The sequence below is a fragment of the Pipra filicauda genome, unplaced genomic scaffold (assembly GCF_003945595.2).
Source record: "Pipra filicauda isolate LSUMZ 115617 unplaced genomic scaffold, ASM394559v2 scaffold241_size1546129_pilon, whole genome shotgun sequence".
NCBI classification, from domain to species: Eukaryota; Metazoa; Chordata; class Aves; order Passeriformes; family Pipridae; genus Pipra; species Pipra filicauda.
Window position 1 is genome coordinate 1,295,926 of NW_024104356.1, and position 27,719 is coordinate 1,323,644.

A 27,719-nucleotide genomic window follows, 5' to 3' on the forward strand; every position below is an offset into this window, starting at 1 on the left:
CTCCCGCCGCCGGGCGCACGCGCCGCCGGTTTCCCCCGGTCCCCCCCCCGCCCCGCTCCGTCCCCGGGCGCACGCGCGCGGCGGCAGCGGCCGCCGGTCCCCCAGGCGGTACCGCCCGCCCGGGCCGGTGACAGCGGCACCTCCTCCCCCCCGCAGCCATGGCGAGCGGCCGCGCCGAGGAGGCGGCGGCGGCGGCGGCGGCCGAGGAGGAGGAGGAGGAGGCGGCGGCGGCGGCAGCGGCGCGTCTGGCGGCGGCGCTGCGGCAGCGGCTGCGGGGCTGGGAGGCGGCGCTGGTGGCGGCGCAGCGGCTGCTGGTGTGGGAGAGGCCGCTGCACAGCCTGGTCACCGCGGCCGCGCTCGGTGGGGCCCTCTGGTGAGCTGGGGCTGGGGGGAGGACCGGGGCTGTCGGTGCCGCCCGTCCGGGCCGTGCCGGTGCCCGCGGCGTGCGGCGGTTTCGGGGCCCAGGGCAATGCCCCCCGGGTGCCTGCTGTTCGTGTTCCCGCAGCCCGCATCGCCGTGGGATGTGCACAGCCGGGAGTAGCCTCGCTGTTTTCCTCTGACAGGCATAAACAGGCCCCTCCCTGAGGGGAGAAAGTGCCAGGAGGATTTGCTTTGCCCCGCGATAATAAAATGCAGATGGGCCCAACTGGAGCCTCGCCCAGGCACGTTTCTGGTTAATTTTTGCATCCGTGCTTTTATCGGTTCACTTCACCCCACTACGGCGGTCAGCGAGCCCCACGGCCTCCTGCAGCGGCAGCTGCCCTGAGGCGTTTTATTTAAGCCCTTCTGCTCGTTAATCTTTCCCAGGAGATGCTGATTCTTCATGCCGAAGCCTAGGCCAGTCGGTTTTGGCATGGGAGTGTTCCCCCTTCCCTGTTTTCCTTTCTCTGCCTCTCGGGCAGGGCAGCAGCACGAGGAGCCGGGAGTGTGAGTGGCAGAGCCCAGCTGTGGATGGGAATGAAAAACATCCTGTTTGTTTGTATAAACAGTGAGTCAGTTTTACTGATGAAAATGCTCTCAGCCAGTGGCTTTCCCAGCAGAAAAGGTCAAAAGTGCCCAGGGAAAGGGTTAAACGTTGGTCATAGATGACATAGGAAGGGACAGATTCTGAAGTCAGAGGAGGAGAAAGTATGTGACCAAATAACCTCTGAAGTCACTGTGATGAGGCAGCTTACATTCTGTTCCTTCATCCATACTATTTGTGGTAGACAGGTGCTTAAACAGTTTTGGACTACTCTGCCAGCTGGAAAGGTCTCAGAGCAGAGCTTTGAAGTGAGGAGGAGGGTGAGAAGCACAGGTGAGATGTCAAGGGTGATAGACAATGCTGGCCCAGGGACCGTACTCAAAAAGGTTGAGAAGAGCAAAGAGTGCCCAGAATATGGGACAGCAGAGAGAGATTTAAATATCACAGAGGGAGAGGAGGAATCATTTATGGTCCCATGGAAGATTCAGCCCAGCATCCTTCAACTGCAGTCCATAAATGAGATAGAATATGAGGAAAGTCTTTCAGAGATAGTATGAAGCTACGGAATTGTTGTCCTGTGAGAAGGGATACAAATGTTGTTTAGGACATTAGAGGTTCTGTAAGTCCATGGAAAGTGCAGCTTCTGTTCTGTGCTGCCCAGTAAGGCAGATCTTACATCCAGGTCCTCTGCCTCTGGCTTGGTAGGAAGCACAACCCTTCCCTGCTCTGCACTGTGAGATGCTCCCTGACTCCAGTCATTGTTTGGTGTATTTGAGATTAGATATTGGCAAACATTCACTGAAGAGGAGAAAGGTAAAATAGCAGAGCAGCTCTTTCTTTCTGGAAAGGAATGTTCATTAAAGGGGTGAAGGTGAATGCATTTCCCTGGCATTTGTTTCTAGAGTGACTTAAAAACAGCTCCTCTGGGTTGGAGGAAAGGATGAATGTAGACAGCTGCTGCTGGCACACGTGCCATCCTGGGACCTTTGCTGTTGAATCTCTGTGGAGTGGGGAGATAAACTCTTTGATGGTGGCATTGCACAACCGTGTGTGAGTAGTATTGTGTGAGCTGGCAAGTGGCTCAAGCCAGTGTGTGGATGAGGGACATGAAAGGTTTTATGATAAAGTCAAGTGAGCAACTAAACCATTTAAGTGCTAGCTGGGCTCTGGTGAAATGGTAATAAGAGAATGGGCATCTAGAATGGCAAGATGTATTACCTGTGTGTAGTGCTGGATCTTGTGATGACAAATGTAAGTTTTCAGCGAACAGGCTGAGTCGCAACCAGTTTTCTGCTACAGCAATCTGTATTTATGTTATCTAGAGCCTTCACCTTGAGGCTTTGGAGAGACTTGTACAAGGGAGCATTAGCCTTGTTTTACAACCAAGGGAGGAGCTCAGAAGCAAGGGAGGAGAGCACTGGGAGATGGCAGGGAGTTAGTTGTTAGGTGGTGAGCCAAAGGCACCATTTGAGAATGTGCTGTGGCGAGGATGGGTGTCTGCAGAGTACAATGCTTGCTACAGTGGCCCGTAGCAGTTGAATATTTGTGCTCTAAGCTGTATCTGTTTGCTTATCAAGAGCAGTCATTTGCTGCCTTTTTCCTGCCCCTGCCTAACAATTCCTTTTTTGATTTCTAGGTTGTTTTCCTCCACTTCCCTGAGACCCCTCTTTCTCCTCAGCATGTCCCTTCTTGGCATCCTCTTGTTGGAGAAGTGGAAGCCCAGGTTCCTGTTTGATTTCTCAGGTATGTGATATAGCACTGTACCTAGTGACACAGTTCTAGTGTTACCAGCTGCTGGGCTATTGCTACAGCTGGCCCTTCCCTGGCTCTCTCATAGGTCATGTAAGCACCTTCCAACTGTAACTGCAGGCCCAGGTACTGGTGCTGCCTCTTACCTATTTGTGTCAGAGGATTAGGATGTATCCTAATACTCTAGGCATGGGGAGAATTGCTTCCAGTGCTGAAAAGTTCTGGGAGTGTTTCATTTTGAGAGTGATTAAGGGAAGGGGCCCAGCTAGCTTGCCAAGGAAGCTGGTGACAGGGATGATGTGATGTTTCTGGTGTGTCTTTTTTTCTCCTGCAAATGTCATGGCAAAAAGATAATTTCAAATCTGAGCATGTATGGCCCGATGAGCTGAGGGAAGGAAAATGGGGACTGTTGAAGTGTTTTGGTTTTGGTTAAGTTCAGTGTGAGCTTATGCCGTGAAAGAGGCAGAGCAGATGAGAGCCACTTTTTGTGGCAGATAGCAGAGTGGATGATGAGGTCTGGCAGCAGGGACAGTTAATGTATTGTACCTTTGCTGAACAGCATCTGATCTCCACCTAATCAGTGAGTCCGATCACTTGTCTTATCTTTCCTGTTTATTGAAGGGTCTTTGCTGACATTAGCCACAAAAGCAGCAAGAGGAATAGCCTCGTAATGATGACAGGCATGGATTGGCTGCTGTCTGCTTTGAGTGCCTCCTTCATTGAAGTTTATTAAATGGCTGGACCCAGACCTGCCTACTGCATTTACTGCTGCTGTTCAAAGGCAGCTTGGGGCCCTCCATCCCTGCCCCCCTACTGTAAGGAGGGTTTCTGAATGAAAGCCCCTCTATATGTGTGTTTGTAAGGTGCCCTTTATTTGACCTAAAAGCCTACTAACTTAAAGGCTGCTTTCACAGAAGTCCTGATAAGATTAGATATATTTCAGCTGTAGTCTTGAAACTGTTTGCTTTGTGTGGTTCAGGTAACTAGGCAGCTAAACTGCACTGGCCAATTTAATTTCCTGCTTATTCGCAATAGTTTTTTAAGGGAATAGTTTAAAGCCAACCCAAACCATTTCACTTGAAATGTGTCCAGAAATGCAAAATCCTGGGGTCCAGTACAGAATGGTGTCATTGAGGCAGGTGGGGGTGGAATCGCTCCAGCAAGTACTAGGCCTGTAAAAGTGGTGTTATCATAGAAGAAATAGGAAATCCATACTGAAATCAACTTACATGGTGCAGAGTAGTGAGGAATAAAAAAGAAGACCAAACAAACCAGCACCAGTGGGGGTTAGGCTCGTCCTGTGTCATAGGCTCTGTGAGGAATCGGTGCACGTCCTACTGCGCCGCTCCTCGGTGTTCTTCACACACTTCACTCCTTCCTGCTCTTCTGGTGCTGACAGCAGAGAACAGGGACACCTCTTTGATGTGCCTGGTTAGGTCACAGCCCTGATTTTGACATGGTCCACTGGACCGTGTTTCCTCAGCCACGAGGAAGGAGTGGTGCTCTGCATTCCTGAGGGACCTCCCATTGAATTGACACTCCTGAATACTTAGGGGCTCTTGTTTGGCTCTCATTTCCCACTGACACAGAGCTGCAGCTTTGTGGCTTTTCTTCTCAGTGCTTCCTGTAAGCCTTTCCTGGAGCTTTGGGAAGTGGGTCAGTACCATACCTTCAGGAGTCAGCACGTACGTACACAAACCTTGGCTTATGGCAGTTGTGTATGTCTTGGGTGACTGCTTATAACATCACTTCTGAAGGAATGCTAAAACCTCAGCATGTATTTTGCAGTTACTCACACACTGTGATCAGGGACACACTAACAGCATTGAAATGTGCAACTTTTTTGGGCCCTGTCAGAAGGGACTGCGTATTTTCAGCTCCCATGCAGTCTCAATATCTACGTAGAGTTCCACTTAAATATTGTTTAAGGACTTAGGAGGCACCTCCATTTTCTCCTGAAATGGGTATCAAGTAGGGATGTTTTCGGTAGTGTTGTTGTTTGGCAGCTGTGTTTTGGTCAGTGCAGGAGAGTGCAGTGTGGAAGAGCTCTAGCAAAGGTTGCATTGCAATTGAATGCTAGTACTCCTTAAAAAGGGCCCCTGCTTTCTAGCTAAAGTTTACACACAGATGAAGAATGCGTCTTGGAGAAGTGTTGAAAACCTGTAAGAGCCAAGGAATCCATCAGCGATAATTTGTCAGTACCAACATGTAACCTAAACTCCTGCATGGCTGACTGGTATCCCAGAAGAGTCTGGTGTATGTCAAGTGTTTTGTATTAATCCACAATCCAGTGTGAAATGCTAACAGAAAGATTTCAGTCACTTATTGATGATCTGAGGCCAGCCCTGGGTGTCCTGCTTGCCAGCTTAGTTGTACTTGTGCTAGACAGTATTGCAGCACAGGCTGGAGTTAAGCCTTAACTAAGTGAACATATCCTGTTGGAAATGCTCTAGGTTTGTGGTTGGGCTGTTCTTCCAACTGGTGTAAGACTTCAACGCTTTGGGATGACCAGCAGGCAGACTACTCTACTACAGGAAGCAACATACTGTTGATCTTAAAGACAGCTTGTGTTTTGCCAGATAGTTGAAATCACGTGAAGGCCCGGCAGCCTGCTGAAATGTTCTGCAGCTTCCCAAAGTGTCTCTGAAACATTCAGGAAGGATCAACTGAGGAGAATTGTTTCACTCCCTCTGCTGGTGTATTTTGGATGGCTTGGATGACTGCAGCCAGTTGGAGAGGAGTGGGGTTCCTGTGCCATCCCACTTACTGTGTTGCTGGCATATCTGTCCAGCAGAGTTGGCAAGTGTCCCAGCACCTCATCTGGTAGCTGGTGTGACCCATGTAGACAGCCCTCACAGCCTGGCCAGTGCCAGATGTAATGTGTTCGGTGATTTAGTGCAGGTAATAGATGAGGCTTAGAGATAGAGCTGGATTTCTGTGTGCTGTGATTAAGCAGCTTTAGGTTCCTGAGCACAATAACAAAACAGCAATGGCGGTCACAGGAGGGAAGCAGCTGCCCCGTGAAGGTGGAGCTGCATCCGTAATATTCACTTTGCACCCCAAGCTCCCTCTGTGAGCTTCCCCAGCCACCGTGCCAAACAGTCGTGGGCAGAGGAGCGGATGGGCAGCCCAGTGTGCGAGCAGTTGACTCCTCTTGTCAGGCCTGATTACTGGAAATCTGGGTCATGCTCTCAAAGAATCGCCTCCTCCCCGGGCGGATGGCCTCCCGCTCCGCTGCACTGCACGAGCAGGCTGGTGCAGTGCCTGCAGCAGGAGGAGGAGGAGTCTGGCATACTTGGCCCAATGTCCTGTGTCTTGGGAGAACAATGGCAGGGTGGCTACAAGCATTTGCTCCCTTCTGTGGCTTGAGCTGGATGGAGTCTAAAGTCTGGATGGGTGATGGCAGTGATGTTTGCTCACCTCTTCTGTGCATTTCCCTGTGGGCGTCACTGCCAGTCTTGGGCTTTGTGATGGGCTGATGACTCCAGGGAGGATTCAACCCCCTTTTTTTGCATGTTGCATTTTATTAGCCCATTTCTAATTATAAGCCTGGTCTCTGAACATAAACTCTCTTCCTTTATTTTAGATCTGTTTACATGGTGCCACACATGTGAGGGACAGGGTCCCACTGACTTTTAGAGTCTCTTGGACCACGTTGGCTGCTGGTCAGACAGCATCAAAGATGTATCTGTCCCTGACAGCTTAAGGACAGTGGGCGGACTGGTAGAGGAGGGTAGGCCTTGATAAGCCATCACAGTGTGAACAGGGCCTCATTAAACACAGGAGACTTAAAAAGGTTGTGTTGATAGAAGAGCTTTGGTTGAGCTCTGTACATCCTGAGACACTAGTCAGCTAGTCAGGACACCCAAATCCATGAACAACCAGGCTTGTGAGTTCCAGTTGTCACAGAAGTATTTTTTCCTCTCTGTATTTAAAGTCAGAACATAATCATATGTGACCTCTGCCATTGAATCACCACTCCTCCCTTCAGTACTACATAAACTCCATGAGTCCCTATTTGATCATCACTGAGTTGAGTGCGGAGAGAAATGGGAGAGCCTTTCCCTTCCTTGCTTGTATCCAGACTGATGGACCCTAGGAGTGTAGTTTTATCTGTACCTGGCACAAAAGGCTCTCAGGGGGCATAAAAGACACCTAAAATTAGAAAATTATGCACACGACTGCTATTTTTTATGCAATTCCATGGGATAAGATGGAGACAACGGAGATGTCTCTGGTATTTGTACACAGCATCCTGCCAGGGACTGGGCTGGTCAGTGGGAAATGCAGCTCAGACCTCCTGGTGCCATGTTTAGCTCTGAGGTGGAAACTGAAGCTTTCCCTAGCTCAGAAATTGTGCTGGCAGCCCCCTGTGAATGACAAGGGCTCGCAGCTGCCATGGGAATGGCACTGCCCAGATTCTTGGGAGACTGGGATAAGCTGTGTGATCCCTGCAGCGGAGAGCCCAAATGTTAGCACCAGGGTGCACCTCAGATATGAGTGTACTGGCATATGTGTGTCGATGCAGGTTGCAGGGTATACTGGGGTGCCCGGAGCCCAGTGCTCCGGTCTCTCCGAGTCTCCAGGCATGCTTCACTGCAGCCTGCGCAGCTCAGACTCCAAGCCAGTGATTTCTGCTTGCGTGAGAGCATGAAGAAGATCCCCAGGGTGCATCCCTAGCTAAGTATGATACATCTCCAGCTCTGCTCTGTTCCAACTGGTAAAAATGTCAGATTGTATTTTTCACTTGGCTGACTAATCTGCTGTGTTCTCTCTACAGCACAACCATCAGAGGAGCTGAGAGGGGAGAGGTAAGCTCACTGATGTGCTCCTTGGTGGGAGGGGAGAGTGGGGAAGCCTTAATTTACTTAATTTACAGGTGATCTCACCTGTCCTATTTTTTTTTTGTCTTTGATAAACTGCATGGCTCTTGCTGTGAAACATTGCTAGCCATTTCTCCTGCACTGGGAGCTGCTTATCAGCTCAGGAGCCACATTTTGAAACTCTGGGGAAAGCTAGTGTTCTTTCAGTAGCAATAAAGCTCAAGTACTTCTGATGTTAGGAACTCTCGGGTTTCTTCCCTGACTCTCTCCTGAACTATTTTAAGAATCCTCCAAAGAGAAGAAAATCACAGAGACTGACTTTTGCAAGCCATATGTGCTCTCTGTGTGGCGTGGCTTGCATCCTTGGCCATGGTTGTAGGTCTGAGCACCACACTCTGGCTATCTTGGACTTGGTGCAAGGGGAGGCCATGTAACTAGTTCCACCTTCAGCACTTTTGTCTGCGTGGCCTTGAGTAAACCACTTTGCATCTTGGGCCTGTGGCATGAGGATTCTGTGGCATGATGTCTGCTGCTGCTGCTTGGCTCAAGTGTCTCTTGACTCTTCCTGATTAAAGAAAAAAACTGTCTCCAAATTAAGCATCTTCCATAGTTCAGTTGAAGATGCAGTCAGTATTGTCAAGCCTTTGGTAGGGAACTCTGCTTCCCAGTGCAGCTGTTCCTCCCCTCCAGCAAAACAGACCATGTTCAAAGATTGTCTTCTTGCTCTTGTCTGTCTCTAGTGAGGGGGTGACTTCAGGGGCACAACCTCACCTGCTCAGTGTCCCTGAGCTGTGCCACTGTCTGGCAGAGAGCTGGGTCACCTTCAGGCTGTACCTGCAGGAACTGCTACAGTACAAGAGGCAAAATCCTGCCAAGGTAAGCTGGAGATACCTACTCTTCTGTGCAGGGGCTTTTCTTTCCGTTAGTATGGCTTAGGAGATGGAAGAATGTAAATTCAATATTTTTACAATTGCTGTCCCTGTTCAATATTTGCTGTTCATTCCTTTCAGACTCTGTGCCATGGGAAGTTTAAATAATGAGTAATTGACTTCCAGTACTTGTAAACTGAAGCTGAACTTAACCCCTCCCTTAACCCCTTGCTGTACTTAGTTTTATTTCTCAGTGTGCAAAGGAAGCTCTTAGATTGGGAGTGGAGAGGAAAAAAGGGAGGCCTACAGTTTCTGCCCTTTTCGCAGGCTCCATACTTAAGCTGGTCTTACCTATTTTGCTAGTCAGGGTTGTACCTAGCCAAGTCCAAATGCAGCAGTGTTTCTGAGTGAATGGAAACTTGTCATCAAACGTGTTATGATGGCTGTGACATGTTGTTTGGAAAGGGTTTGTAGACAGGAGCTGGCTTAGCATGACAAAAAATAGGACCAACCAACCACTAGGATTGTGTCAGGCTTCCTGGGGCTCAGTGTGCCAAAAGGAGTGGGTTTCTAACACTGCTTGTTACTCCTTTTCTGTTAAAATCCTGTCCCAGCCACAGGGAGTAGAAGACCAGGACCCAGGATGCCCTTAAAGGATGAATTCATTGGGAACAAAGCCTATAGAGAGCCCTTAGTTTTTGCAGACCCTTTCCATTATGAGTTAAACTCTTCATTGCTGGATTTAGTCCATATCTGAATCCATGCACTGGCTTGCAGAGTGTCTGTTCTCACTTCTCCCCCCTCCCCAGGAGAATGCAAGACAAGTTGTTAGGGCTGCACCAGTATACTTCTGCTTTTTCCGGAGGAGGAAGGTCCTGGTCTGGTGGGAGCGTGGGTTCTGCTAATGCTTCTGCCAGCTGGTTTATGGCACAGCAGTGGCACAGCATCTGGTGACTCTGTAACAGGTTCCTGTCTGTTCCTCATGAACTCCAAAATGGCAGTTTGCAATATCCAATCCTATCCTCAAGGAACATAATTTACTTCATAAAGAACTGTCCAACAAATTTTTGATATGTTTTACTGGGGTGTTGGGTTACCTTGGTTGTCCTGCGCTTGAACCTCTAATGCTTACAGCTTAACCCAACCAAGCTGTCCGAGTTGTGACTGTCAGCACCTGAATGTACTCGGTGCAGAGCTGGCTGACTGACTGTTAGGAGCATCCCTTGTGTTGCGCTAACTGGGTTTCCGGCTCTGGTTGCATAGATGTATCTCTGCCTCTTGTCACTTCTCTTTGTTCCTCTCTCTTCCTTCAGTTCTGCATGAGTGTCTGTTCAGGCTGCCTGATTCTGGCTGTAGTTGGACACTATGTTCCAGGCATAATGATCTCCTACATCATTTGTGAGTATAAGCAGCTCTCTTGAAAGCCGAAATGTGACCTAACTGTGCTGTTGATACGCTGGTAGAAGCAGATTTGTGGTTTTCTCAAGGGGATCTGTGCTAAATGATGAATCAATACAGGGAGTGCGCTCCGGGAAGTCTCTGTGTGTGCATGCGTGCAGTACAACTGCAAAGGCAGGAGAGGGAGCTGTGGCTAAAATATTGCTGCCCTCTGCTCCCCACAGCTGAGGCTGTGCTGCCGAAGCGCCAGGGAAGTGGGAAGCTTCTGTATCGAGTGTTGTTAATGCAGCTGTGTGTTTGGTAAATAGACCTTTTTCACTGCATCATGAGGCCCTAATAACTGTTCTGGTGCTGTGCTGCAAGCACATCTACATATGAGCTCTATGCTGCTGCCCTTATAGAAGTTTTGATGATACTTAGTTTTAATAACCTCATTTCAGGGCTTGTGTTGCATGTTGGGGCTGGGATGTAGTGGCTGAAGAAAAGGACTTACACTTCATCTTAACATAAATCTGTATTCTAACAGAGATCTGGCAGTAAAGCCCAGTTAATCAAGCAGCTTTGGAGTGAGTAAGAATAGCCATGGATAATGATTTTTAAGCAGAGTCAGATGGGAAAGCAGATGCCATTCAACTGCATTTCCCTTGATGCAGTCTTTCTCGATGGCGCCACAGAGAGGATTGGGTTGTGCTTGGTCTGTCTCTCACACTCACTGCATCTTGTGTCCACAGTGCTCAGCATTCTGCTCTGGCCTCTGGTGGTCTACCACGAGCTGATCCAGAGGATGTACACGCGTTTGGAGCCTGTCCTGATGAAACTGGATTACAGTATGAAGGCAGAGACACTGCACCACAAGCATGAGAAGAAGAGTAAGGACCCACCTTCTGTCTGGTTTTTTTTGGTGCTGTACTCCCAGGGTGGAGCCCTAGCAAAGGGACAATAAGAGGCCACATCTGCCAACACTGTGTGGCAAAAAGCTGCAGAGGAGCAGAGGAAAGCAGGTGGAAACTTGAGGTTTATGGGGAGAGCAATTAGGTGCTCCCGGGTGGTCCTGAGAACAGCACACAAGAGCAGCAGATTATGATTGTCTCTGGGAACCCTGTACACTTTCACATGGTAGTAGAAGTAGTGGGAAAGTAATATATAAAGGCAGAAAATTCCTTCAGTGTCATGTAAAGCCTTTCTTCTCTTTCTCATAGAGCGACAAGCGAAGAGCGAGCCTGCAGTAGGTGATGAGCCAACAGCAGAGACAGAGAGTGAGAGTGAGGCAGAGCTGTCGGGCTTCTCCCCAGTGGTAAGAGCACAAAGATCTGAGCGGAAACCAGTCCCTCCTGTCTGATCTGTAGCAGCTTGAGAGCCAAGGGGTGGTCTGAGTACAGCTGCATTGATAACAAACAGCAGAGCACTAAGTCATTTCTTAGTGACTTAGTTCAAAGGAGAGAAGGGTATGTGTTTGATGAAGGCCATTGTCTCCAATGTGGGTATTGAGAATTCAGTGCCACAATGCTGGTGAGGACATGCCCCAGCCTCCTCCTGACCTCAGAATGACTTTGGTGGTTATGCTTCATGCTCAGAGAACATGGTGTCTCTTGAAGAAATGAACTCCTCCTGGTGTAATGTACGGGGGCTCTTCAACACTGAAAAAGGGGGATGAGCAGCACTAGTGTCTCTTACGCTGTTCCCTGCTCTCAGGCAGACTGTGTGTGACCTTTCTATATTTGCACTGCAGAAATAGACCAGGTGTCTTTCTTTTCAGGAGCTCTGGGCATATAGCTGGGCTGTGAGGTGGGAAGCTTCAGTTTCCAAAAGAATGTGGATACTCGAACCACTGCTTCTTGTGAAAGGCTTCATTGGGCTCAGTGTGAATGCAGAAGGGAAGGGGTGTTCTGTTTCTTGGTCATCCCAGGAAAGAAGAAGGATCAAAGCCTCCTCAGACTCCCACAGTCTGATCCCATCTTGTACTGCCTCTTTTGGGTTTTTCACTGAGAGCAGGCAAAGCTTCAGGCAATGATTTATTGCAGGAAAGCCAGTGAGCTGAGACCACCCTTCCCTGTAGTGCAGTGAGCACTTTGCCCAGCATACTGTCCCTCCAGCAAGGACTTCTGCCTGGAAGCTCTAGAGGCACCTGTAGGCAGCACTGTTAGCCAGACACACATGAATTTGTCCTTCTGCCTTCATCCCGTCCAGGTGGATGTGAAGAAAACTGCCCTGGCACTGTCAATCACAGATTCTGAGCTCTCTGATGAGGAGGCTTCTATCCTGGAAAGTGGGGGCTTTTCTGTCTCAAGGGCTACCACCCCACAGCTGACAGATGTTTCTGAAGGTATGTGATGCCTTGCTGCCCCCCTTACCCTGGATGTTTTATTCGAGAACAGTGAGCCTTATGAATAGGAGGACAGGGAGGGAACCCAGCTATTTGCGTGGGAAAAGCATTGAAAGGAGGAGGAAAAGCAGCACAGCATGCTGTGACTTCATGGCTGATCATAAGCTGGTCCCCAGTGGACATCTGCCTCTAATTACTGCCCCACAAAGCAATGCTGTCTTGTGACACCAGCGAGGGAGCAAAGGCACTCACAGAGTCTCACAGAAATAACTGCATAGATAGTCACACACCTATATATGGTGCTGGGTGAAACATGTCTGACATGCCACCCTGTCAGACTTCCTAGCTCAGAGGAGGTCTGGTTAGTGGTGAGGAGCATGGAGGTACTACGCACTCGGATGTGGTCACTTCGGTGTCTGGGGAGGAGCACGCAGGTGACGTGTTGTAAGCACCATTTCCCTGACCCTGAGGGTTTTCGTGGGGGGCTCTAGATGCAGAGAGCATGAGCTGGTGCAGGAAGTCCACTCTGAGCACAGAGCACATAGAACAGGATGACAAAAGGGACACTCCCGTGTGAGTCATGCCACTGAGAGAATGGGATAACTACAGACCTCTTCCTGCTGTGCTCCAAGGATGGGGAAGATGCCCAAAAGTCAGCCATGGTGTGTCATCTAGGAGAAGGTGGGTGGGAGGTAGAGATGAGAGAACCTGTGCCTTAATGTTGGTGCCTTTCAGACCTGGATCAACAGAGCCTGCACAGTGAGCCAGAGGAGTCATTTTCCAAGGACCTGGCAGAGTTTCCATCTGTGGAAGAATATCATTCCAGAGACCTGGGACCACAGAGTGATGAAGACGCGTTTGGTGTGCCTCTGGGTCCTGAGCTTGCCCACGCTGCCTGTGAGCTGGACTCAGCAGAGAAAGAGGCCGTGGACTCTGACCTCTCCATCCTTCACCTCGCGTCTCCTCTCCATTTTGTAAATACGCACTTCAATGGGAGTGGTCAAGCGGCAGGAGGCAGCACAGAGCCAAAGACTGCCCCTGCCCCGGGCCTGGGCATCTGCATTAACACGCTGAGTGAGGAGATTGTCACCACTGCCATCACCACGGCGGTGCAGAACACCCTCTCTGCCCTGCTGCGGTCCTCAGAGGCCAGCGAGGGGCCCTCCCTCTCTGAGTTCCTCCCCACCGAGCCTGAAGAGAAACTGAGTTTCCAAGCACAGCTGTCAGAGAGTGAAGTGGTGGAGACAGAAACAGAAGCTTCACCAGAGGATGAGGAGGAAGCAGATGACTTTGAGCTACTGGATCAGGGGGAGCTGGAGCAAATGGATGTAGAGCTAGGGCTTGGAGAGGAGCAGGAGGCACAAGAGTCTCCTGCCGCTCCATCTCCCTCCTCTGCTGTGCTTGCTGAGCTGCCAAAGCAAGGAGATGAGGAGGAGGCAGTGATGACAGCAGCATCTATGTCTTAGGTCTTCTTCGTGCACCCCCTTTTCCTCCATCGTCACTGGAAAGAAGGAAAAACTCACACGGTGAACGTGCAGCGGGTTTTTAAATGTTTGTGTTGACTGGGATGGAAATGCGTCAGTGTTAATGTGCTGTGTCTGGAATAATGAATCCTTTCCATCCTTCTCGAGCCCGGCCTTCACTGGCTGAGCGGGAGGCCCTGCAGCTGGGGAGGAGCCGGCTCCTAGAAGCCTTATGCCACAACTGAAACACCAACCCCAGCAAACGCTTCCTAGTAATGGTGCAGTATTTCGGTCTGTCTTCTGTTTGTCTTTCGTTTTGCACGCAGAGTACCAAGCTAGCTGTAGCTGCTGCTAATACCCGCATCCCCAGTAGGACATATGCAATCTTATTTTATTGGGTTTTTAAATGGCTAAAAGTGTAAATAATTTTAACTTTCCTTGGTTTTGTTTGGGGGAAAGGGATGGGGTGCATAGTCAAAAGGGGCTCTTAGGGGCTAGTGGAGGGAAAGGGGTCTTTGGAACAGAGGGTAGCATTAAGGAGACAAAAGCAGATGGGTGCTATGCAGTGAAGAGACCCCCTTCTGCAGACTATACCATCTTCTGTGTCACTGTTGTAACAGGGTATTGGGTGATTGTTTTCCCTGTCTTGTTTGAGTTCTGCTGCTGGGTGGGTGTGGAGTTGAGTTTTTTGCAATCAATGAAATTCACTCCTAGCCCTGTTCAGTACTCCAGTTGCTTGCTGTTGTGGCATCTCATGCCTTCTGCACCCCTGACCCCACAAGCACCCCTTCTGTGCTTAGCTGGGCATCGTAGCGTGGCACCTGGGGACTCCGAGGTGGCTGGAAGAGAGCCAGAAGCTGTGTTACACAGCAGAATATCCATGGTTTGTGTCCCCTTGGGGCAGGGGGAGGGTAGAGGGAATTCCCCCGAGTTCAAGCTGTCCCATGTGGGCAGAGACACGTCTTGCTCGCCCTTCTGGGCTCCGCCTTGCCCCGAGCGCTGCAGCAGATCTCTGGAGGTGGTTCTGCCGCCGGCTCCCGGCGGTGCTTCCGGAGGAAGGGGATGCTGCGGGGCGGGGCGATGCCGCCGGGGCGGGGCAGCGCTCGGGCCCGCCCGTAACGCCCCGCCGGAAGCGGGCGCGGCGGGGCCGCCGGTGCTGGTGGCGGCGGGGCCGCCATGGAGTTCCCGGACCTGGGCGCGCACTGCTCCTGGCCCGCGTGCCAGCGCCTGGGTGAGCACCAGGGGTGCCGGGGCTCCCGCCCGGGCGACACGGCCGCGGGTCCGGGCTCGGGCCTGGGTGGTGCGGACCGGGCAGTCCGGCCTGCGGGGAGGCGGCGGGGCGGTGCAGCGGGGGGTGAAGGGCGAGCCGTGCCGCCCGGCTTGCCCTTGGCGGAGGGGTCACTGGTCCTTCCCGCTGCCAGGGCGGGGCTGCCTGCCGGTGCCGGTAGCCCGGGGACACGGCTCTGCCCCGGCGGGCAGCGGCTCTGGGCCGGGACAGCAGGGAAGGGCCCTCGGTGCCGCAGGCTGGGGACGCCGGAGACGGCGGTGCCGAGGGGCCGCTGGGGCCTGTTCGTCTTCCGATTAGCCCGATGGGCGAATCCCCTGGTGGCTGTGGCGGCATCGGTCGCCGCCGGCTTGAGGCCAGCAGCCCATGGGGAGCTCGGTGTGATTCCGGGTGCTACTCCTGATCCCGGGGAGGGCACGTTTTAAGGAGGAGCCCTGGGTAATTCTAAGGCGTGGCTATGGAGCTGCAGGTCTTTTGCTTCCGTGCTGGGGGATGAGAAGTACGGCCCTGGCTTTGCCGCGGGTCAGGGTTGTGCCCTCGGGAAGTGGGGGAGGCCCCCGGGCTGCAGGTGGGCAGTGCTGACCTCTGTGCTCTCTGCCTGCGGCATCTCCCCGCTCCCAGACTTCCTCCCCCTGAAGTGCGATGCCTGCGAGCAGATCTTCTGCACCGACCACATTGCTTATGCCCAGCATGACTGCACCTCTGCCTACAAGAAGGTAAGTGCAGAGAGGAGACCTCATGCACCCTCCTGCATGGAGCTGCTGAGTTTTTCCAGCCAGGGGTCAGAATAATCTGTGATTTCTTTGATCACTTGGGCAATCCCCCTTGGGATGTGTGCTGAGTCTGAAGGTGCCCCTGAAAGCAGGATGTGCATCTCAATGCCACAAACATCCAGCCCTCCCTCTGCCACTGGGTGAAATGGTTTGGGCATCTCCCAGCCGTACTGTCTTCCCTTCCCGGAATGTGTATCCATGCCTGTGCACCAGCTGTGCAAGCTGGTTGGAGGGTCGTGAGCAGAATCTCAAACTGCAGCTGATGCTGTAGAAGCTGTGATAGGCAGGTCCAGAAAGGGAGGGAGATGGCTGCACGGCACTCAAGGTTGCCCAGCTACCTGCTCCCAGCCCCTTTTTGTTATCTCTGCAGGATGTGCAGGTCCCAGTGTGTCCGCTCTGCAACACCCCAGTTCCTGTGAGGCGGGGGGAGATGCCTGATGTTGTGGTGGGTGAGCACATTGACCGTGACTGCAAATCCGATCCCGCACAGCGCAAGCGCAAGGTATGAACCTGATGCTCTCTGCGTGGCTGCTGAGCTCTGCTGGGTCCCTGACAAAGCCTGGGAGTGGGATGAAAACAACACAGATTTGCCCCTGCCCAGTGCTTTCCATGTTGGCACAAGCTGAAGGCAAGGACGGTTGGTGAGCTGGAGGTGTGAGCATCCATGGGGCTTTGTGAATGCAGTCTGAGGCCTGGGACGGAGCGGGGCTGGGCAGCCACCTGGGATGTGAGGATGGGAAACTGCATGCTGCCATTAAGAAAATGCAGTCAGCAATTAGCTGCCTCATCTTGCCAGGAGATGAAATTGCTGCAGGGAGCTGGCCCTGCAGGAATCCAGCCCAACAACGGCTAAGGGCTCTCTGGACTGTCCCCACTGCACTGGCATGGAAGGCAGGAGTCCCTGGGCGAGGCGTGCTTTCTCTTGCTCTGCATTCTGTGGTTGTGGAAATCCTCATCTATGGAGACCAAAGCACCAGTGAATTACTAATAAACTATCTAAAGAAAGCTGGTATTCAGAGACAAACTCTAGAGCCCTGCAGATAACACACTGATGGGAAAAGCTGGTCAATGCCCAGGGCCTGGCATGGAGGGAGGGGACAACCCTAGACCTGCAGCGCCGTGCTCCTTTTCACCACTGCTGTGTCATTTTTCAGATCTTCACCAACAAGTGTTTGAAGCCTGGCTGCAAGCAGAAGGAGATGATGAAGGTGATCTGTGACCAGTGCCACAAGAATTACTGCCTCAAGCACCGGCACCCCCTGGACCATGACTGCAGTGGGGCAGGGCGTCCCCTCTCCAAAGCAGGGTGAGGGCCTGGGGACAGACAGGCTGGCACAGATGGGGCTGTGCTTGCCAGATGGGTGATAAGAAAGAACTCCGCTCCACCTGGCCTGTTGTCTGGGACTGCTGCATTCTCACACTCCCTGCGTGGTGTGTCGGGGTGTCCTCCAGCAGCACCAAGCAGAGATATGTGCAGTCCCCTGTAGCAAAAGCTGCTGATACTGCCCACTGACTGCTTTGCACTTGCTTCTTTGCCCATCTCATTATTCTGGAGCTGATGGTTTCTGCCTATCCTGGTACACAGTTGCAGGTAGAGAAACAGCACTTTAAACTCTTGGGAATAACTGAGCCACAACATGGGTACTCTTGGGAGGAAGGGGGGTGGGGATCCAAGGAGGCCTCTTGCTTATCCAGCTTCATTTCCCCAGGTGTTCAGTGCCCAGTAACAGCTTGTGATGGTAAAACAGTTGCTCACAGGCATCCTGTCTGTCCTAGGCACGCTGCAGTTATGAGAGCCCAGGCATCCTCCTCCAAAATAGTCACCGCATCGAGCAGTGGAGCTGCCCGGCCAGCAGACAGCTCCTCTTCTCCAGCCTCTGCCAGGTAAGGTGATGGCCCAACTTGTAATTCTGAGGTGGGGATGACCAGGCTCTGCTTGGCTTCCCATGGAACGCTGGAGTGACAGCTTCTTGTGTATCAGCAGAACTCAGTATTTGTACCAGGCCTCCCTGCCTTGACAATAACCCAGCTTCTTTCCTGTTTGCAGAGGAGGCAGAGCAGCTGTGTTGCAGAGTCGTAGCACCTCCCCTCCAGCTGCCATGCTGCTGAACGGGCTGGTGAGTGGCTTGGCCTGGGCATTTGGGGTGGGTTTGAGTGGTTCCTGTGACCTGGGAAGTGACTGCAACAACTGCTTTCTAACCCACATTCTGTAGGAGACTATGTGGTCCTAGCTGGGCCTTCCCTGGCAAACAGGGATCCTGGATGCTCTGTGGGAAATCAGAGCTTGCAGCTATGCTGCACTTGGTGCTCAGTTTTCTCCAAAGAGATAAAGCGCACCAGCCGTTTTCCCCAGGTGTTGTCTTTCTGTTCTGCAAGCCAAGGGTGGAGGAGGAGACTGGAAGCTGCTTCCCACTGGTATTCTTGGCATACTCCTGTATTAGCAGACAGAGGTGTGTTCCCTTGGACAGGGGGAGAGCACTGCAGGTCTGTCCTGAGCCCCAGACCTTCACCTTGACTGTGTCTGGCCTCCTGGAGAGAGGAGATTCACCTATCCTTGGCAAGTCAAGACTGTACCTGCCACATGTCCCTTAGGGCTGCCTCCTGCCCCCCACCCTGACTAAGCTGGTGACAAGGTGTTTTGTTTCAGAGCGAGGAAGAGGCACTGCAGCGAGCTCTGGAGATGTCCCTGGCAGAGTCAGCAGACAGCTCAGTGCAGCCACCCAGGTACAACCCCAAAACACGTGGTGTGTCATGCGCCCAGCCTGTGTGTGAGAGGTGCCTGGGGAAGCATCATGTGACTCTGGGATATTTCTCTCAGCACGTGTCTCCATATGATGCCTCTCTGTGGCTGACAGGGGAAAAAAGGAATAGTCTCGAGCCATCAGGGAGCTCTGTTCAGCAAGCAAGCCCTCAGCCCTTGGGGGAGCTGGGAGGGGATGGTGACTGACACAGAGAATAGGGTGAGCATGACAGAAGCAGAGTAGGGTTGCTCACAGAGGACATCCAGGAGCTCACGTCCTCAGGCACAGCGCCCAGTGGTGCTAAAAGCACTGTCTTACAGACTGGAATTAACATGGCTCTCCTTGGCCCAGAATGGTGGCTGCCAGCCCTAGCTGGATCCTCTGCTCCTTCCCCAGCCCCTGGCTCCTTTAGGGTGATCCTCAGTTGCTCCCCACCCTTAGCTGTACTGGAGAGTTGCAGTGAGATGCTGCCACTCCAAAGGGCTCTGAGCATTGGTCCCATGAGCCTGGGGGAGGCTGAGGCACATAATGCAGTGTTGTCCCAGCAGCACGCAGGAGGAGGAGGATCTGGCACTGGCCCAGGCACTGTCAGCGAGTGAAGCTGAGTACCAGCAGTCACAGCGGCAGGTGAGTGAAGCTGGCTATAGGCTCTGCACTGTCGTGGAGTTGATCCTGCCTAGCTATGTCATGGAGGGAGCTTCCCTGTGTTCTGCTTCCTCTGAACTCTGTCTAGACTGGCTTTCTTCACCAGAAGGGCAGCCTGGCCTGGGGCAGTGGCAGCATCACTGCTGAGCACACAGCCCTGGGGACTTGAGCACTGGATGTGCCCCATTGTAGGACAGAGGAGAAAGCCTGTCTTCTCTTGCTCACTCTGTGCTTCTTCCCATTTCAGACACACAGTTCAAAGCCATCGAACTGCAGCATGTCATAGGCAGCAGAGGCAGGGTGTGCCAGCAGACATGAGATCCTGCTTGTGACCCAAGGAGTGGCTCTAGCCTCCCACATGGATGCTGTGGGGTTCTGGCCTGGGCACTGGTGACAAGAGCCCTTCACCAGGGACATCTTGTCTCTCTGGGAGCTGTAAGTCACCGAACACACACTGGAACCTCGGCCCAGCACCTGTATAAAATTAGTGCAGCAAATCACTGATGCTCCTGGGGAGATGAAGACGGTGCAGGACGAGGCTGAGCACACACTGACCAAAGCAGGCAGCAGCCCAGGGCCTGCACTTACCCACGGCTGCCACAGCCATGTCACAACACTGGTGGGACTGTGGCATGAGGGCAGAGCCACATGGGGACATCTCCGCATGCTTGGACATACAGCTGCTGGGACGCAGCTGCGCACTGCAGTAGGAGGGGGCTGGATTTCATGCTCTGGGGAGGGCCCTGCCAGCCCTTCAGCAAAGAACAACCATGGCTGGGATGGTCTTTTGCCTAGACACAGCATAGCTGAATGTGCAGCCTCCCGGCAGTGTGAAGACAGCCCCTTCCCTGCTCCCCACACCCTCGGTGCCTCCCTGCTGTTTGCATGCACAAGAGCACGTTGGGCCTTACCCTGCTTGGCTGGGGCACAGGACCTCTCTGAGACTGAATGGAGCTGTTTCCTTTCTGGTTTAATATAACAAGGGCCATTAACTGAAACGGAACCTTGGCGGTGACTTGACTGTGCCAGCATGGCTCGCATGGGAGGGCTGCAGCTGCCTTCCTGCTGCTGGCTGCTGTCTGCTGCCCTAACCTACCCCAGGGCCCCTTTTTAATGCTGCTGGGGCAAGAACGCCTCCCTCTTTCCAGCCATGCTGCAGGGAATCCCCTTTGGGGTAGCAGCGGCACAGAACCCCTTCTTAGAAACGGAGCCCTGAGCCTCGAGCCAGCTCTTCCTTGCTGGTGTTTGAAGGCTGGAGCTGATGGGTGGGTTGGGGGGATTTGTCCCATTGGCCTCTGGCAGGGGGTCTGCTGCTGTGCAGGGTGGTTCTGCTTTTCCTCCTGCTGCTGGAACCATTCTGGCCTGCAGGGGCTATGCCTGGTTCTGCACAGGACTGGGCTGTCCTGCTCTGAGCTGCGTCCAGCTGAGGGAGGGGGGATCTGGCTGGGCTGAGGGAACATTGAGACTTGTCAAAGTGCTGCCTGGGAGAAAATAAAAGCATAGCACAAGATGCAGAGGCACTTAGGGGGAGTGGTCACTTGGTATCTGGCCCAGAGGGGCACATCTCTGCAGATGGGAGTGCAAGGGGGGGCACATGGCGGTGTGGGGGCACCAACTGCCCTGCTTCTTCCTTTCCTGTTGGGGTGCAGTCCCCTGCCAAGCTCAGCCCTGTGTGTGGGGCCCCTTGCCTGCCTAAGCCCGTGGAGCTCAACCTGTGGCAGAGAGCTGCTGGTTGACCCAAGGGCACAGGCACTAATCCTGCCTGCCCCTGCCCTGAGGCATGTACCCTGCTCAGAATACACAAGCAAGGAGCTGAGAAGGACCTGGTTTAAGAAATTACACAACAGCAAAACAAACAGGTAGAAATATAGTGGAGTGTCCAACCAAGCCCCTGCAGCTCCAGGACGGACCAGGCTCCAGCCCACAGCCAGCAAAGGGCTCCCTGTCAGTGTGGGGGCCTGGCCCCGAGTCAGTGTCACAGCAGAGACGCCAGTCACGCTCGCGATCCCTTCTTGCTGCCCTAGGGCTTCTCAGTGTGATGTTCCTTGTTCTCTTCCTCATCCCCAGCCTGCTGCTGTAGCCACATGCCAGCATACACGCCACCCTTCTGCAGCAGTTCCTCATGCCTGTGGGGAGAGCAGAGGGGTTCAGGGTCCTGAGCTGGCCTCAGAACCAGGGAGTGGATCCCCGTGGGCAGACAGTACCCAGCCCCTCTCCATGCTCACCTCCCTCGCTCCACAATGCGCCCGTCCTTGAGCACCAGGATCTGGTCTGCACCCACCACGGTGGAGAGCCTGCAGGGAAAGGCAGGTGTTATCCTGACTCTGAGGGGAGAGGTGTGTGAGTGGGGTTTGGATAGTGTAAGGAGATGCAATCCCAGGAACTGTCACCCCCTGAGCAGGGGACAGGTCTGTGTGCCCCTCTGGGAGGGGCTGGACAGCTCAGAATGCTCAGCACCCCCTGGATCAGCCCTTTCTTCTCATCCCTACCTATGTGCAACAACGATGGTGGTGCGGTGGGTGCAGACCTTGGCCAGTGAGGCCTGGATGTGTCTCTCAGTCTCTGTGTCGAGTGCGGATGTGGCCTGTGGGAGAGGCAAGGTGTAGGGAAAGGATGGAGGCAGTGCAGGCAGCCGCTGAGGGTGGGGCTGCTGCAGAGCGGGAGGAGGCCCTTGCCATTACCTCATCCAGCAGGATGATGCGGGGGCCCTTCAGGATGGTGCGTGCGATGGCAACACGCTGCTTCTCACCCCCACTCAGCTTCAGCCCCCGCTCCCCGACTTGCGTGTTGTATCCTACAGGCACAAGGGCGGGAACATACTGTGCTGGTGCCCTCCGAGATGGGGATGGGGACCAGGCTCTGTTGCCCAGGGAGGTCCTGCTGGGACCACACAATCACCTGGCACAGCCTCTGCCCATCCCTAACCAGGAGCTGATCTAGCCCTGGAGAGAAGGCAGGGCAAGGCAAAGCAAGGCACAGGGTCATGCAAGTGTCACCATGGGCCATGTCACCTAAGGACACCTGTGAGTGCAGCTAGAAGGTCATGAGGAACCCTGGGATCGCAGGGGAAGATCAGGAGGGGACTGCAAGTGTCTCACCATCAGGAAAGGAAAGGATGCGGTCGTGGATATCAGCAGCCCGGGCTGCCTCCTGCACCTCCTGGTCAGTGGCCAGGATCCGTCCATAGCGGATGTTGTTGGCGATGGTGTCATTGAAGAGCACTGTGTCCTGGGGCACCACCCCAATGTGAGCACGGAGCGATGCCTGCTTCACCTGGGGAGGCAGGGGGAGAGGGCTCAGGCAGATGCAAAACTCTTGCAAAGACACCCCCCCGCCAAAAAACCCAATCCTACCCCTCTGCTATGACCCCCACTCTTTGCAGGGTGTGTGCTGTAGGATCCTGTGCACCACCGGCTCAGCTGAATCTCCACCCTGTGGTGGAGCACCCTGACAGTGGCCTGGCCCTTCCCAGGGAGCCCTGGCCAGTCTCCAGCATTTCAGCCCAGGGGTCCCGCAGTCATGCCATTGATCCCACTCCTGGCATAGCCATCAGCCTGCAAAGGGGCCGTGTGCACTCATCCCTGCCCCTGGAGGGTGCTAGTGCCTGCACCAAGCAGCGCTGTGCGGTCCAGAGGAGCTGGTGTGTCCCCCCTCCGGGTCCCTGCAGGCCTCCCAGCCTTACCTGGGATATGTCCTGCCCATCGATGCGGATGCAGCCACCTTGCACGTCGTAGAAGCGGAAGAGCAGGCGGATGATGGTGCTCTTCCCTGAGCCCGAAGGTCCCACCTGCAGGCAAAGGTAAAGGGACTTGGAGATGCCAGAGTCTCCCTGCCAGTAAAGCTGGGCAGGGAAGAGTTGGCCCTGTTGAGGGTCTGTCCTTCCCACCCTCGTATTTTCCAGCCCCTCTTCCTCCATCCCACCCTCCCGCAGTGAACCCACACCCAAGCTCCTACTCTTACCAGAGCCAGAGTCTGCCCAGGCATCACAGAGAAGGAGATGTCATGCAGGATTTCTCTCCTGGGAGAGGGAGATTGAGAGGGGCTCAGGACCACTCCACGTCCCCATATCCCCATATGTCAGGTCCCATAGCTCATTTTTCCACCCTGCACCCACCACCCCATATCCCCATATGTCAGGCCCCATAGCTCATTGTTCCACCCTGCACCCACCACCCCATACCCATCCATATAGCTGAAGTGCACATTCTCAAACTCGATCTGCCCGGCCTCCAAGTGCAGGTCATCAGCATTCACCACATCCTTCACCTGCCAGAGGAGAGATGTGGCCTCAGAGCTAGCCTGTCCCCAGGGCAGGACCACGGGGCAATCCAGGGAATGGGGTCCAGGAAAGGCAGCACCTACCTCCTGCTCCTCGCAGAAGAGCTCAAACATGTTTTCCATGTCCACAAAGGACTTCTGGATCACCCTGGAAGGGGGGCAAAGACCAGAGAGAAGGGTTTGGAGGAGCACATCTAGAACCAGTCACCCATGGAAAGGAGGACCCCAGGCACCTCCACAGCTCTGTGTTACCTGTAGTAAGTCCCAAACCAGTTGAGTGGTGTGTAGAGCTGGATGATGTAGGTGCCAAAGAGGACAAAGTCCCCCACCTGGAAAGGACACGGTATAGGGGTCCATCACCACCAGACCCAGAGCCCCAACTCAGCAGGAGGCTGCCCAGGCTGGCACAAGCCTTACCTGCAGCTTGTTTTCGGTAACAAAGTAGGCACAGAGCAGGGACCCTGCCAGCAGCCCCAGACCAATGACTGTGTTCTGGGTCTGGTTGAGGAGGCCCAGCGAGGCACTGACCTTCCACTCCGACACCTGGAAGAGGCAAAGTCCTGTGGGATGCTGCTGTGTCCAAAGCAGACCCATGGTGAGCTTCATCTTCCCTGCAGGTGACTGTGAGGCTCAGCTCCTTCCCCTTCAACTCCCCCACTGGTGCTGAGCACCCCATACCTGGTACTTGACGATGGCATCATTAAAGCGGTTCACCTCATAGCTCTCTGCATTGTAGTACTTCACCTGCAGGACACAGACCAGGGGTCAGCACCCAAATGGTCCCCTGCAGCACCAAGCAGTGCTCAGTGACTCCTCCAATGCCTACAGTACCGTCTCAAAATTGAGGAGCGAGTCCACAGCCCGGGACTTGGCATCATTGTCCCACGTGTTCATCTCCCGCCGGTACTTGGTCCTCCACTCAGTGATGAAGATGGTCAGAGCTGTGGGCAGGAGGGAGCTGCATTGGCAAGTTCCTGTCACCCCACAGCCTGGAAGCCCTGCATCCTGACCCCCCACTCACTCAGATACAGGCTCATGCACACGAAGATGATGAGGCCAAACCAGGCGCTGAAGACCGAGGTGAAGTAAACTATGCCGATGACAATGTCCGCAATGGTGGGGACAATGCTGAACACGATGTAGCTGAGGGAGGGAAGGGGGATGGTGCATCAGCCTGGCCCAGTGGGGCTGCTTGGCCACCTCCCACCTGCCACAGGCACGCTCTGACCTGAGCAAGCTGTCGATGCTGCTGGTGCCCCGGTCCACGCTGCGCAGGACCTCGCCAGTGCGACGCCCCAGGTGCCAGCGCAGGGACAGCCCATGCAGGTGGGCAAAGAGCTGCACCTGCACCTGCCGGTTGGTGAACTGCTGCACCCACACCCACAGGAAGGTGCGCAGGTTGCTCACAAAGCCAGTGGAGCCTGCAGGGCAACATGAAAAGGTCAAGCGAGACCAGCCCCCCTGGAGCATGAAGCAAGATTCAGAAAGCCCAGCTGGGAAAGGGGGATTTGGGATGAGGTCCACCTGCTGTCCCCAGCCCAGGATCAGCGCTGGTTGCTGCTTCCAAGAGAGAACAGCAGTTATGGGGGATAAGGGCATCCCTGGCCACTCCAGCCCTGGCAAGACGTTCCCCACCCTGTCTCTCCCCAGTGCCCTGTCCTTCCCAGTGGTCCTTACCAGCACCTCCACCCTGCAGGAATTTCAGCCCCACGTAGCTGCAGACAGTCCAGGCCAGGGTGTGCCAGGGAGCGCCCACCGTCAGCTCATTCACTGAGGAGAGGGAGGCAAGGGTGAGGATGGAGGGGCAGGAAGCATTATTGGGTGCCCATGGGAACAAGCCTCAGCACTTAGTGCTGGTCCCTGACACCCTAGATTCTGCTCCTACCAGCCCCCTGCAGCACACCACCCAGCACTCGGTGAGGCCATGAGCAGCCTCACATGCTGAGCTCCAGGTGCCTCACCAATGTTCTTGTAGTAGATGGGGACGAAGACATTGATCGCCCGCTCCAGTCCCATGAGCGCCATGCAGAACAACACCAGCCCCTGCAGCAGGTGGTTGCCTCTGGGCCACATGTATGGCACCAGTAGCCGCAGCTTCCTCCGGAAATCCTTCCAGGTGGAGGTGGTCCTGCTGGCATTGGTCAGGAGCAGCTGTGGGAGAGCAGAGCAGGGGTCACTGCCTTGGCACCCCAACCCAGGTAGCAATGGCCCTGGGGAACACTTCACCAAGGAAACCATCCCTGTCCTCCCAGAGTGCCCACTCCATCCTCACAGCAGGGCCCCATCCTGCTGACAGTGGGCAGGGAGCTTGGGCAGCCCCAAACCTCACCCCTCCCACGTCTCCTGAAGATGCTGATTCCAGGACAGCTGTATTTCCATTTTATCCCCAGCTCCTCCCTGGAGGATGTCCTAAAACTGCTCCAGCCCCGGGACTCACCTGGCTGTTCTCCACATCCCGTTCCTCCTCATTGATCAGCAGCATGTATGGCTGGCGGGGCAGCCCTGGGGCTTTCATACCCAGGATGAAGAGCACGAATGTGCAGATGTAACGCAGTAGCCAGAAGCCAAACTGCACCTGGATGGAGAGTGCAGGGTCAGTGTCACAACCAGCCCTCAGCACAACCCTGGGCATGGAATGGGTACAAGCTGAGAGAGACAATGATTGGGGCATGGAGATGGGATGCAGTGCAGCCAGGAGAGAGGGGACACCCCACACAGCTCAATGGGAGCCCCTGCTTGAGCACAGCACCTCAGGCGGCACCCAGACCCCTTTCTTCCTCCCTGCCACATCTCGTTCTGTGCCCTCTGGCTCTGGGTGCACCAGCCCTGGGGGGAGCAGAGGGTAAAAGGAATGTGGGAAGCAGGCAGATACCCCCACCTCTGCACTTGGGTCTGGGCCAGGCAGAAGCAGGAGATGAGCTGAATGGTGGAATGGAGAGATGTGTGATAGATAAGCTTGGGGCCAAGGCACATGGAAGATGTGTGGGTGCAACCCAGGAGCGTAAACACCCTGGGCATGGCAGATCATGGCATGCACATCCCATTCCTGCACTGTGATGGTGCAGGTCACCCCCCTGCCCCAGAAAATGTTCCATCCCTGCCCAGAGCCCACCAGCTCACCTTCTGGTTGGTGTCCTCCAGTGCCCACCACCACAGCGGGCTCCTCCAGCACACCAGGGTCAGGTTCTCGGCAGCAAAGGCCAGCGCCCAGAAGAGGAGGAGGACAGTGCCATGGCCCCGTGTCCGGTCGTGCGCCAGCACCCGCGTACGTTCCAGCTGCAGGAGGGCGATGGCGCAGCCCCAGCTGAGGGCCCAGAGGCAGGCGTGCAGCAACATGTACCCGTAGAGTCGTCCCAGCCCCACTCCTTGCCACAGCAGCCCACCGAAGGGCTGCAGGGCCAGGAGCAGGGACAGCAGGACCTGGCCACGGTAGAGGCGGGAGTGGAGAATGTACTTGGGCTCCATGGCACGGCCGAAGCGGGCATAGCAGGCATACTGCAGAGCGCCCAGCAACAGGCAGACGCTCAGCAGCACGGCCGGCACCAGTGTGAAGAAGAAGCAGGGCTGGAAGCCCTGCTGGACCCAGGCCTGGGCAATGGAGCTGTTGCCCTCACAGTAGCCCCCCAGCATGGCCATCCTGGCAGGTCACCAGCTGTAGAGAGAAGAGGATCTGAGGACACGTTTCAGGATGGGCTGTAGTACGGCTACACAAAGGGACCCACGGTGGGATGGCATGGCCAAGCAGCAGGGGCCCTCATGGGGCAGGGGCAAGCACTGCTGCACATGGGCACACAGGATGTGCTGCATGCAACACACAGAGCTGTGTGTGCAAGCAGGGCTAGCTTTGCATAAGGATGGCCCCGAGCACCACACTAGGACCCGCTGTGTGCCCTGGACGGGGGGGCAACACTGGACTGGGTCCCTCAGAGCCACCCGGGCCCCTGGGGAAGCACTCGGACAGGGGGACAACGGGAGACGAAGGAATAGGAAGGCAGAGGGGTGCTGGGACCAGTCTTGAGTGGGAGGGAACAACGGGGGTGATGCAGCAGCAGTGCGGGGCGAGGAGGGGAGGCGGGCAGGCGGAGGATGCTCGGGGAACCGCGAGGCCGAGCAGAGGAGAGGCAAGGGCAAAGCCGGGGACACACCGGGGAAACGTTCGCGCAGAGCAAGGCAGGGGCGGGGCCGGGCCGGCCCAATGCCCCGGCAGTGTCGGGGCCGCTCAGCCGTGCAGCCGCCACGCCTGCTCCATCCGACCCCGCTCACCTGCCCCGCGCCCGCGGCCTCGGCCCGCTCCAGGCCCCGCGCCGCCGCTGCCAGCCGGGCCCCGGCGCCTCTCTGCCCCGCACCGCCCCGCGCCGCTCCCTGCACTGCGCCGCGCCCGCCCCGCCAGGATCCTGCCCGCCGGCCC

The 27,719-nt window shown here is 54.7% G+C and overlaps 3 protein-coding genes across 5 annotated transcripts; 2 read left to right on the forward strand and 1 right to left on the reverse strand.

The window, feature by feature from the left end:
- The first annotated feature begins 59 nt into the window (after positions 1-59).
- On the forward strand, positions 60-14,015 carry RETREG2 (reticulophagy regulator family member 2). The gene is made up of 9 exons (XM_027734787.2): positions 60-373; positions 2,601-2,707; positions 7,494-7,524; positions 8,277-8,412; positions 9,719-9,803; positions 10,535-10,672; positions 11,003-11,097; positions 11,991-12,126; positions 12,862-14,015. Exons 1-9 carry the CDS (start codon positions 159-161, stop codon positions 13,590-13,592), a joined length of 1,674 nt encoding a protein of 557 aa, XP_027590588.1. The 5' UTR covers positions 60-158; the 3' UTR covers positions 13,593-14,015.
- A 391-nt stretch (positions 14,016-14,406) lies between these two features.
- On the forward strand, positions 14,407-20,553 carry ZFAND2B (zinc finger AN1-type containing 2B). 3 transcript variants are annotated; one of them, XM_027734788.2, is made up of 9 exons: positions 14,407-14,820; positions 15,496-15,590; positions 16,018-16,149; positions 16,802-16,953; positions 17,424-17,531; positions 17,695-17,764; positions 18,295-18,371; positions 18,934-19,015; positions 19,281-20,553. In XM_027734788.2, the coding sequence occupies exons 1-9, from the start codon at positions 14,766-14,768 to the stop codon at positions 19,317-19,319; spliced, it is 810 nt and encodes a 269-aa protein (XP_027590589.1). In that variant the 5' UTR covers positions 14,407-14,765; the 3' UTR covers positions 19,320-20,553. The 3 variants fall into 3 exon arrangements, with proteins under 3 accessions (XP_027590589.1, XP_027590590.1, XP_039237748.1); XM_027734789.2 differs by having other exon boundaries at positions 18,937-19,015; XM_039381814.1 differs by lacking the exon at positions 18,934-19,015.
- A 293-nt stretch (positions 20,554-20,846) lies between these two features.
- Positions 20,847-27,620, reverse strand: ABCB6 (ATP binding cassette subfamily B member 6 (Langereis blood group)). Its single transcript, XM_027734776.2, has 20 exons — positions 27,575-27,620; positions 26,432-26,963; positions 25,749-25,886; positions 25,273-25,462; positions 24,989-25,081; positions 24,540-24,732; positions 24,333-24,454; positions 24,143-24,252; positions 23,990-24,055; positions 23,729-23,854; positions 23,564-23,640; positions 23,396-23,459; positions 23,214-23,299; positions 22,994-23,051; positions 22,716-22,820; positions 22,132-22,306; positions 21,715-21,827; positions 21,523-21,617; positions 21,259-21,327; positions 20,847-21,159 (listed from the first exon to the last, which is right to left on the reverse strand). The coding sequence occupies exons 2-20, from the start codon at positions 26,945-26,947 to the stop codon at positions 21,054-21,056; spliced, it is 2,502 nt and encodes an 833-aa protein (XP_027590577.1). The 5' UTR covers positions 26,948-26,963; positions 27,575-27,620; the 3' UTR covers positions 20,847-21,053.
- Between the last annotated feature and the right edge of the window lie 99 nt (positions 27,621-27,719).

Bases quoted from the DNA above. Each gene is read 5' to 3' on its own strand.
- RETREG2 (XM_027734787.2), top strand. From the start codon at position 159: ATGGCGAGCGGCCGCGCCGAGGAGGCGGCGGCGGCGGCGGCGGCCGAG. The intron at 8,413-9,718 runs GTAAGCTGGAGA...CTCTTCCTTCAG, and splicing joins AGAGGCAAAATCCTGCCAAG to TTCTGCATGAGTGTCTGTTC. The intron at 11,098-11,990 runs GTAAGAGCACAA...CATCCCGTCCAG, and splicing joins TGTCGGGCTTCTCCCCAGTG to GTGGATGTGAAGAAAACTGC.
- ZFAND2B (XM_027734788.2), top strand. From the start codon at position 14,766: ATGGAGTTCCCGGACCTGGGCGCGCACTGCTCCTGGCCCGCGTGCCAG. The intron at 14,821-15,495 runs GTGAGCACCAGG...CCCCGCTCCCAG, and splicing joins GCCCGCGTGCCAGCGCCTGG to ACTTCCTCCCCCTGAAGTGC. The intron at 17,532-17,694 runs GTAAGGTGATGG...TCCTGTTTGCAG, and splicing joins TCTTCTCCAGCCTCTGCCAG to AGGAGGCAGAGCAGCTGTGT.
- ABCB6 (XM_027734776.2), bottom strand. From the start codon at position 26,947: ATGGCCATGCTGGGGGGCTACTGTGAGGGCAACAGCTCCATTGCCCAG. The intron at 25,463-25,748 runs GTGAGTCCCGGG...GCTCTCCCACAG, and splicing joins GGGATGTGGAGAACAGCCAG to CTGCTCCTGACCAATGCCAG. The intron at 23,300-23,395 runs GTAGGTGCTGCC...CTCCTCTGGCAG, and splicing joins TCTTCTGCGAGGAGCAGGAG to GTGAAGGATGTGGTGAATGC.